This window comes from Colias philodice, chromosome 11, assembly GCF_061535455.1.
Source record: "Colias philodice isolate Cphi_HAF_F1 chromosome 11, ilColPhil1 Martin Lab GWU primary, whole genome shotgun sequence".
NCBI lineage: Eukaryota > Metazoa > Arthropoda > Insecta > Lepidoptera > Pieridae > Colias > Colias philodice.
The window spans coordinates 2,533,746-2,543,849 of NC_143096.1; the positions used below are offsets into that span (position 1 = coordinate 2,533,746).

General features: G+C 30.7%; 1 protein-coding gene across 1 annotated transcript; it reads left to right on the top strand.

Annotated features, from left to right (window-relative positions):
* The first annotated feature begins 4,071 nt into the window (after positions 1–4,071).
* On the top strand, positions 4,072–9,886 carry LOC149484395 (uncharacterized). Its single transcript, XM_089700528.1, has 5 exons — positions 4,072–4,258; positions 7,541–7,568; positions 8,316–8,468; positions 8,772–8,786; positions 9,734–9,886. Exons 1-5 carry the CDS (start codon positions 4,220–4,222, stop codon positions 9,862–9,864), a joined length of 366 nt encoding a protein of 121 aa, XP_089556654.1. The 5' UTR covers positions 4,072–4,219; the 3' UTR covers positions 9,865–9,886.
* Positions 9,887–10,104: the final 218 nt, after the last annotated feature.

A 10,104-nucleotide genomic window follows, 5' to 3' on the forward strand; every position in this document is an offset into this window, starting at 1 on the left:
TGTAAAGAGGACTTAAATTTGCACCAAGAAATATCAATTTAGCATAGATATATTCAGGCCAGTTGTCTGTAGACTGTATTCTGTAACATATTGTTAAAAACATATTTTATTCAAAACAAAATGCCACTGAAACAAGTTGAATCAAGGTCTTGTAAAACCTGATACTTATTACTTTGAAAGGCTAAAAACAGATTCGTAAAAAATAACTCGCATATTTATATTACCCGTGACTTAATCGTTCACATACAGTACCTTCTAGTATAGTAATAAATTATCTCTGGCATGGATATATTGTATGCAAGAACATTTAGGTAGATTTGAAAGATAAAAATCCTTAAATTATTTATATGATAACACGCATTTTTCTCTTCATCAAATAATTTGAATCAAACTTTAATATGACTGTGGGCAGATAAGTATTACACAAAATTAAATATTTTCGTATTTGTGCCTGCCTTCGGACATAAAATGAACACATAAGTGCCTATAAAAATAGATTGTACAAAATATCTTATATTGTTTATCCTTTCATTTTTTAAAGTCAACTTGTCATTTTTAATATACATAATAAATTAAAATTGACTTGTGGTTCATATCTCATTATTCTTAAGTATTCTAATCGTAATTTTCTTTTACTGTTTCATATGACACAAAACATTTTAATTGTAATTTTAACAATACAAGGAAGTCGTTACGATAATTCGTCCGATTAATCCGACACGAATAAAATATTATGTCGTGCCGTTGTCGTTCGGCGTAAACAGCTTCCGTAAATTACCATACTATAGTTTCTTGTGAAAAATATAAGCCGTTGAATAAGCAATGGCTCCTATTTGTCACAGTTGAACCTGAGTACTTTATAATTTATCTGGATTAATATGCTATTCCAGTTGCTGGTGAATAAAGAATGAAGGTATGTACATTTTATACCTACCGATAACTTATTAGTTATTATATTATTATCGCGTCTATTTATTTTTCTTATTTAATTATCGATTGGGGAGTACTTCCATACGTATGAATAAGTACACTCAATAAGTATCTAATTACCTAGTTGTAGTAATTTCAAATCTGTTTCAAAATGTTCTCAAATGACTATTTATTATTTTTCATGTAGGGACCTACCTGATCTTTGGCAACATAATGGCTAAAAATTATATTGTCTTAGTGAGCAAAAAATATTGGAGCTATCAGCGGCGCTACAATATAAGTATTTATATATTTCATGTATAAATTTTGGGGAAATACATATCATAAACGTATACATACTTACTTAAAAATCGACACACCTCATTTAGCCGATATTCAAAAGGAGCGATAAAACCGTTTCGTTACGCCTATAAAAGGTTATAACATAACTTTATTGTACTCACCCTCATATTATTTTCAATTCATTTTAATAAAAAGGCCTCTTGTGTGCAATGAATATCTCTGCATTGTGTTGTGAATAATCGAATTACAATAAGAGCAATTTGTTTATATTTATCAGAATAACGAGAATTTTATTAATAAAATTGGTTACGTATTTAAACCTCTACGAACATGAGAAATACTCTTACCCAGACATGGTACATACCTATAACCTACTCTTGAATATGAAGCAAAATACATGTACATATACAGGGTGTCCCACAATTGGTATACTAAGCGCGAAGGAACTTGACACTTGTAGTTTTGCATACACAGATCACGTAAAAAATACTTAAACAACAAAATTACGTCAAAAATTGTTTGCTAAATTTTTCCTGAAAATCCACGTTTTCTTCTCTAGCTTCGCGCAGCCGGCATATACCGCTTCTCTAATATGAGCATTTTGTCTATGAAAACATAATCTTAAACGATAGCTCACGTGCTGGTGGCAAAGTTGTGCGGGTTGCTTGTTATGGGTGTACACATAGAGTTTTTTAAGAATTCATATACCTAATTGAAAAAAAAATGCGTCTGGAATTTTTTTATAAGTATTTTTTACGTAGGTACTCAGCGTATGCAAAACTATTACCTCCTTTGAGCTTAGTTAGTATACCAACAGTGGGACACCCTGTACATCTTTTATTTTTGTATTTTCAATGAGAATTGACAACCAAAAAAAAAATAAAGATAACCGAACCTGAAGAGACAACCTGAACTCATACCATTCTTCTTCCTCGCCTTACAAAATTTGGCCTATGAATTTTACTATCACAAAATGACCATCCATTGCCAAAACAAATCATGCCGCTCACACAATTTCACTTCAAAATTATTTGCAGTGTCACACTTTCAAGTGCAATCTTCAGTATTTTGAACCTTCTCTACATTTACTTTCGTAAATTCAAGAATAGTTTACGAGCGACCATAAGTTATGTTTCTCATTGCCTTCAGACATTCATTTATATAGCTTTTTTACTTTGTTTATATATCATCGAAGTTGGGTCATTGTTTTCTGACATTTATGGCATTAAGGGCATTAGTTTGTATTTTTAGAGTCTAGTCTAGTGTACTTACTACAAATTAATGTAGTTAATTATTAATACTGCTTTTTAATCCTACAAATGTACGATAAAACTCACAGCCTTTTACACTTTTAATTAAACACTACAGTAATAATGAAAACGCAAATCACAAGATTACTTAACCGAATAATATTTTTATAATCTTTATATTTTTAACAGATACAATTTCATGCACTTAGGTGTAAGTACATAGATCTATGAGGAGAACACTGATTGATACCAACTTCTGCTGGTCCACTATAATTTCATACTGTAAAGTTTGTGTTACCTTCTTGTTACCTTTAAAATTATTGACATGCTAGCACCTGTTGTATAATCAAGTGCATAACCAAATAAAAGCACAGCTGCTTATTTGACTTTTAAGGGTAAAAGCGATAAGATAAAATTTTTAATGTTTTGTTTATGATGCCATTCGAAAAACGTCTAAATATTTTGTGTGATTTAACTTTATTCGTGTATTTAATTAATTGCACTTTTTTTCTAAGCTGTTCATTTTTTAAACCGATCACATTTTTATATATATTCCTTTTTTAAATATGTACCTCTGTATCCGCAACTTATTTTATCAAAGTTCAGTTACTTTGTTAAAATAAGTTGCAGATTGCCCGGATCCCCGGATGCACAGTGCCCGGATGTAAATAGGCACCTATACATATATTCGATTTTCTCATTCTAGCGACTATCAAGTATCACGTAACTTTCCTTTGCATGCATTCTAAGAAAAATACTTATATGTACTTCAATAAATCGAGAAGAAATTATTAGAAATATAGGTACAAATCCTTAAAATAATTCAAATCTTTCAGCAATAGATTTTTGGGGTAGAACTAAAGTAGACCCGGTGTAGACTTCCAAAATATTGACAATAGGTGCTTATCACTCTTCTTTCCTTTAAAATACTTTTACGATCACAAAAATACTTTTCTCATTGTGTTAGACCTTACTCCCTTGTTTTAAGAGCTATTCTATTATTTATAGTAACTAAGTGAAGTTGTAAATTTGTCTAGGGGTTGAAAAGACAACACTGGCGGTAGGCGGCCCTCACTAAGTGGTATAAATAAATAAATGTTGACTGATAAAGTTTCTCCTAAATGAAAGTGTTGAAAGTAACAGTTGATATAGATATCTGTGTACATATTATATTATATGTACTTACTTATATAGAGCTCATTGACAAGATCATATTAAAATACCTAATTTCAATTCGTTTTGATTAAAATAATCATTCACAATTATTTTTGCAAACTTAAAATTGGAAAAGATAAGATTTTATTTACAGGCTTATTAATTCTATTCCTAAGTTTCAAAATAAAAACAACCAAAAATAAGATTTGCATTTTGACGAGGTTTTAATTTTTCTTATACTGGTAACTACGTAGGTACATACCTACATATCATTTACATAATTTGAAGTTACACTTATATATAGAAAACCGTACGTAGGTACCTATTACAAGAGCTTAATTATTATAAATCTGTATTCAATAGACATATTAGACACTTTAAAATATTAGTTTTATATTACTTACAAAGTTGATCAAGAACACCAACTCGAATGTTAAAGCAAATATAAAATTTAAAGTCTTTTCACGTAAACATTTTCATAACGGCTCGTAAAACAAAATATTGTGAAGGCTCATTTGTGTTTTAATCAAGCATAACAATATAGTTGTATATAAGTGACAAATATCCTGTATAAATGAGTAGAGATAATATTTTAGTGAAACATGTGTTGTAAGTTGGGACTTGTCGTCGTATCGATTGTGGTAAGATGTATTTACTTTTGATAAGGTTTTAATAAATTATGTGATTTTTTTTTCGTTTAAGAATATTATTAGAATTATGTCTTATAATTATTAGAATATATTAATCGGTAGGACTCTATATTTTCAATTTTTAATTTATTTAAGTATTATTTATAAGCACCAGTCATTTGTCCCAACTTCTTTAGTTTGATTGCACGCAAATAGAAATAATTTGGAAAATCCAAAAGTGCACGCCTCATAATTTTTTTTTAATAAATATTTATTAATTATTATTTTTGTTTATTTAATAACAATTAAACCACATCGAATCAGACCCTGAAAAATGAAAGGGTTCTATTCCTGAGCATACTCAAGCGTAAGAAAAAAAAAAAGACTCGATTAGTAAAGTATTTCGGTCGCTATCGTGTTAACAAGAAAAAGGATCCGCACATACAGACACACGGACGTCCAAGACAGAACTTTTTTAAACTGTTTTTTAACTAGTTTAAATAACAAAAATGACATCAAAAATATCATGAACGTTAAAAATAGTGTTTTTTCTTAATATGTGTGTGTATGTATTATCTTACAAGTGCAATGTATGATACATAAAGACATTTTAAGTTTGAAAAATCAGATGTTTTGCGCGAAGTGACAGTAGTACCCACCTCAACGCTTCGCTTATGAGGCGTGCAATAACGTGCACTGAAGAGTTTTTCAAATCAGTTACAATATTATGTACCTATGACTTTTTCCAATACTTGTTACTTTTTTGTTATTAGTAGATGTAAACAAAAATATAGACTTTTTTATTGGTTTAGTTAGGTACTAGGTGCCTAAGTAGAGTGTGCGTTACCCAGGCAAAATGTTTTGCTTTAGAGAGATGAGACTTAAACAAATAATTAGTGTATCATGAGGAGCAATTTGTTTACTAATAGCAAAATTTGTTTGAATTGTAGTTTTTAAGTTATTTAAGAAAAACAAATTTTGCTGGAGTAACGTTTGAAACGTTACCCAGGCAAAATCGTCTTTCAAAAATTAGTTTCAGCACGGAACCAAATACATGAATAGATAGCTTTTGTTGCGTAGTAAATGTTTATAAATAGCAAAATTTGTGTGTGGTATAGTTCTTTAGTTATTTAAGATTTTGCTGCGGTAACGTTTTGGGATTTCCCAGATCTCGAAAACGGCTCAACGCAGAAGTTTGAAAAAAATACCAATAAAAGACCTCAATTTGTTTAAATTTGTTTAATCATTAGTTTTTGATTTGGTTGACGTAAACCAATGTAATTAAATGGTTTCAAAAATCAGAAGAAACGGGTTTGCAAGTAAACCAATACACTTATAACCAAATAAACAGCTGTAAAAAATACCCGTGGTTCGACGCTTGTTTACATCAGAAATATTATATTTCATACTTTACACATTAAGAAGATAAAAACAAATTTGATTTATTTTAGACTGGTCGTACTTTAGCGATCAAATACGCAGTTCCCATAACATTAAGAAACATGGCATACTTTAAACAAATTAAAATGATTCCTGAAAATTCCTTCCTGTTAATTGCAGCTTTGAATTACGGCTCTAATGAAAGTTATCTCAAAAACAAGATTATGTCAGCAATTCTCTAATGAGCCGACCAAATTGAAAAGGTCACATAAAAGCGACCGCACCATACATAAGCGCAACCATCTGAAATGAACAGGATAATATAGATGTTTTGTTAGTACAGTTGAATACAAAAGTTTTCTGGTCAGGTTAGTTAAAATAATAAAATGGTTAAGATTCATTATTTTTATTTAAAAAATCAGTCTCATACAAATTATATGTATTGCTTTGCCTTAGCATCAACATTTTTGAGTTTTGTTACGTGTTACTTAGAGTGAATATTTTAACATTACATGTGACTGCCACAGGTGGATAACCCGTGAACCAATCATTGTCAAAGCGTCGTAACCTTCTTTTAACTTAATGTTGAAATATCCACTCTAAGTAACACGACATAAAGCTCATATTTCAATACCACAGTGTGACTTGAGTTGGAATTGAGTCGGCGTTGTGTGTGTAATGTGCAAAGCACATTTAATGTTTTTTTTTTACAAAATATGTATTATCGGCTTGCCTATATTTCTTGCCCTTATGAGGGACGGTTTCGAGCATATTCTATAAAAAATGTATATAATCACAAAACTTTTAAATGAGAAAACAACAATATAATACAATAAATTATACACTATGATATTACACTTTTATTAACTAGTAAAAATTGTGTAATATGGTACTGCACTTAAAAAATATTAAAAAATCGGCTTCACGAATAACGTTTTTCTGCTTAACTGTACAAAACATCGGTTACCAAGCTGCTAATTTGCGAAGATTACCCGTACGTACGGTGCAGTCGCTTTTACGTGACCTTTTCAATTTGGTCGGCTTATTAGAGAATTGCTGACATATTCTTGTTTTTGAGATAACTTTCATTAGAGCCGTAATTCAAGGCTGAAATTAACAGGAAAGAATTTTCATGAATCATTTTAATTTGTTTAAAGTATGCCATGTTTCTTAATGTTATGGGAACTGCGTATTCGATCGCTAAAGTACGACCAGTCTAAAATAAATCAAATTTGTTTTTATCTTCTTAACGTGTAAAGTATGAAATCTAAAATGTCTGCTGTAAACAAGCGTCGAACCACGGGTATTTTTTACAGCTGTTTATTTGGTTATAAGTGTATTGGTTTACATGTAAACCCGCTTCTTCTGATTTTTGAAACCATTTAATTACATTGGTTTACGTCAACCAAATCAAAAACTAATGATTAAACAAATTTAAACAAATTAAGGTCTTTTATTGGTATTTTTTTCAAACTTCTGCGTTGAGCCGTTTTCGAGATCTGGGAAATCCCAAAACGTTACCGCAGCAAAATCTTAAATAACTAAAGAACTATACCACACACAAATTTTGCTATTTATAAACATTTACTACTCAACAAAAGCTATCTATTCATGTATTTGGTTCCGTGCTGAAACTAATTTTTGAAAGACGATTTTGCCTGGGTAACGTTTCAAACGTTACTCCAGCAAAATTTGTTTTTCTTAAATAACTTAAAAACTACAATTCAAACAAATTTTGCTATTAGTAAACAAATTGCTCCTCATGATACACTAATTATTTGTTTAAGTCTCATCTCTCTAAAGCAAAACATTTTGCCTGGGTAACGCACACCTAAGTAGATTATGTAAAATTATATTTCTGTCGATGTATTAGTATATAAAATGCCTACTTAATGTTCTATTACACCTACACAGGTCTTATTACAGCTAACGGAAACTAAAGGTAAGCTTGGTTTTTAATTTTATGCATCAAGCTATTTTTTCACGAAGAATCCATTAAGAAACCATACAATGTATTTTTTTATATCCGGGAACTGCGCATCTCATGACGAGACGCGGAAAATATGTTAATTACCTACACAATTACTTATTACAGCATAATTAAATAATTTTAATGGTCATACAATTGATATGTACGTATCGGATTACAAGGCCTTCCTATTTCAGGTCATAATACGTTACGTCTAGAATATATTCTTTTTAGGAATTTTGAGTTTTAAAGAACAATGAATGCTCAAGATTTGATATTTATATTTCTAAATAGATAAAATTCGCCCTCATTGCATATAAAATAGGTACTTAATCAAATGGGTAAATACATAAGGTACCTATGCTCATAGCACAGTATTACAATATTATTTCCTATGGTAATACTGTGCTCATAGTATCTGCAGAGGAATGTAGGTACGTAATGGGAATTAGGATATTATCCACACCGGGTCGAAAATGGAATGCTGTAGGAATTAGGTAGTCACAATAAACAATTATAGACATGTATATTATTCATGAATTCTCAGTGGGTCAGTTGGGTACCTACTACGGAACCAAACTCAATATTTGCACATTTCACTCATTTTTATTGAACTTCATACAGCCTTTTAAATAAATTAAACAGAGAAATTTATATGGAAGTATGGTGATTTACCTGATATATTTAATTTGATATGCTTACCTTTTATAAAATTTACAGAGAGCCTTGAGTCCGATATTTGTAAAGATTTCATGAGCTACGTCAAAAAACATCAACAAAAACACAACAAAGATGATAGCGAGGAAAAAGACTCCGGTGAGGATAAGAAAAAGGCTGATAAAAAGAAGAATTTTGATGAACGATTGGAGAAATGTGAGTAATAACAATTATGAATTAGTATCATAATTAAATGTAACCTTCTATCCAAAATTCTGCGCCTACTAAATGTATAAGGCAACAAATTTTTTACCTCGTATCTTTTTATGCAGTACTTTTACATCATAGAAAATTTGATTGAAAGGATTTAAATGAATCATATGACTGTTCTAGAGAGTTCGTATTACTTCTTAGTTCTTTTATAGTGGAATAATAAATTTCTTTCGTATAGCTTTAACAATAAGTAATAACAGGCATTTTGTAAATCATTACCTAATTATTTTATTCTTTTTGTTTCAGATCTAGAAAACAAATGTGAGTACTTTGATTATTTGTGAGTATTACAATTCAATATTCATTTGTATGTAAGATATATGCACCTCAAACAGTTAAGTTTTAGCTGATTCATCAAAGGAAATAGAACATAAAGCTAGGCTCTGCCTGTGGAATCACAATTTTAATTCGTTTATAGACCTTTTTTTTTTTATCGTTGGGAAATGCATTTACGCATCCCCCTCTACAGTTTTACTGCTCGAGGGGGTATGTGGGACTCGCATGAAGCCCTACCCACTAAAACCCAACGGTGGCCACCGTTCATCTTCGGCGACAGGGGTTAACAGCCACTAGCCAGGCCTTGTACCCCCGCAATTCGTTTATAGACCTAGACCTAACCTGTATAACTATATCATACAATACTCAGCTTGCTAGGTTTTAAATACCGTAGTCATTAGGTATTTATTGGTTAGAGCTCAACCAATGACCAGAAACTCTTCATACTTTTACCTAATTTTTCTAAAAAAAGAAAGGCCAACTAGCAACATGGCACTAACTTCTTGTCCAGTAGTTTTTTTTTTATAGGACTTTCAACTTCAATGCATCTTTTCTCTCCTATCATCTCATCGAAGGACCTTTTAAAGTAGCAGTGGAAATTACCTACTTAATAATCCCACAGATTAGACAACTTAGTACCTATAAAAAATTATACTTTTACAATAACCTGTAAAGAAACTCGGTCATGGAAACATGAAACTACCTACCCTAGGGAAAACGGCTAAAATGATATAACGGATAACAAGTTAGCAAGGTCGCAAACAATAATAAAATAACACATAGGTACCTACATGTTTTACTGAAAGCAATGATTTATTGACTGAAATGAAAATAAAGACAATTATAAACGGTCTGCAAAAATTGTTTTTAAGGTTTTACGTATGTTTCTAGGTGAAAATTTGAATTTTAATATGATTTTTTTACATTTTCAGTTCCCTGGTGGCCTAAAAAACAAATCGAAGACTTGGATGCAACTGAAAAACCAAAGTCAACTGTGACGCCCTTGGAAGGTCTGGTGACGAGTTACGTGGACTTCGTATCTTATTTATTGAAGATGTTATAAATAAATTATTTTTATTGTTTTCTTCTTTTTGTTTAGGGGCAAACTTGATGAATGCTTGTAGTTAGGTAGTTCGATACTTACAAACCCATAAATACAATAATTTTCACTTTTCAATATTAGTTTAAATAATTAGATCATAATTTTTTCGATATGTAAGCGATTTCCATTTTTATTTTTATAGAAAAGTATGGTTCTGCCACATTGCTCTTTTTCGTGTTTTCTTTCCATCTTACGGAGTAA

Excerpts from the sequence above, each read along its gene's own strand:
- LOC149484395 (XM_089700528.1), top strand. The coding sequence starts at position 4,220 with ATGTGTTGTAAGTTGGGACTTGTCGTCGTATCGATTGTG. Across the intron at positions 4,259-7,540 it reads TTGTCGTCGTATCGATTGTG|GTCTTATTACAGCTAACGGA; the intron begins GTAAGATGTATT and ends ACACCTACACAG. Across the intron at positions 7,569-8,315 it reads ACAGCTAACGGAAACTAAAG|AGAGCCTTGAGTCCGATATT; the intron begins GTAAGCTTGGTT and ends TAAAATTTACAG.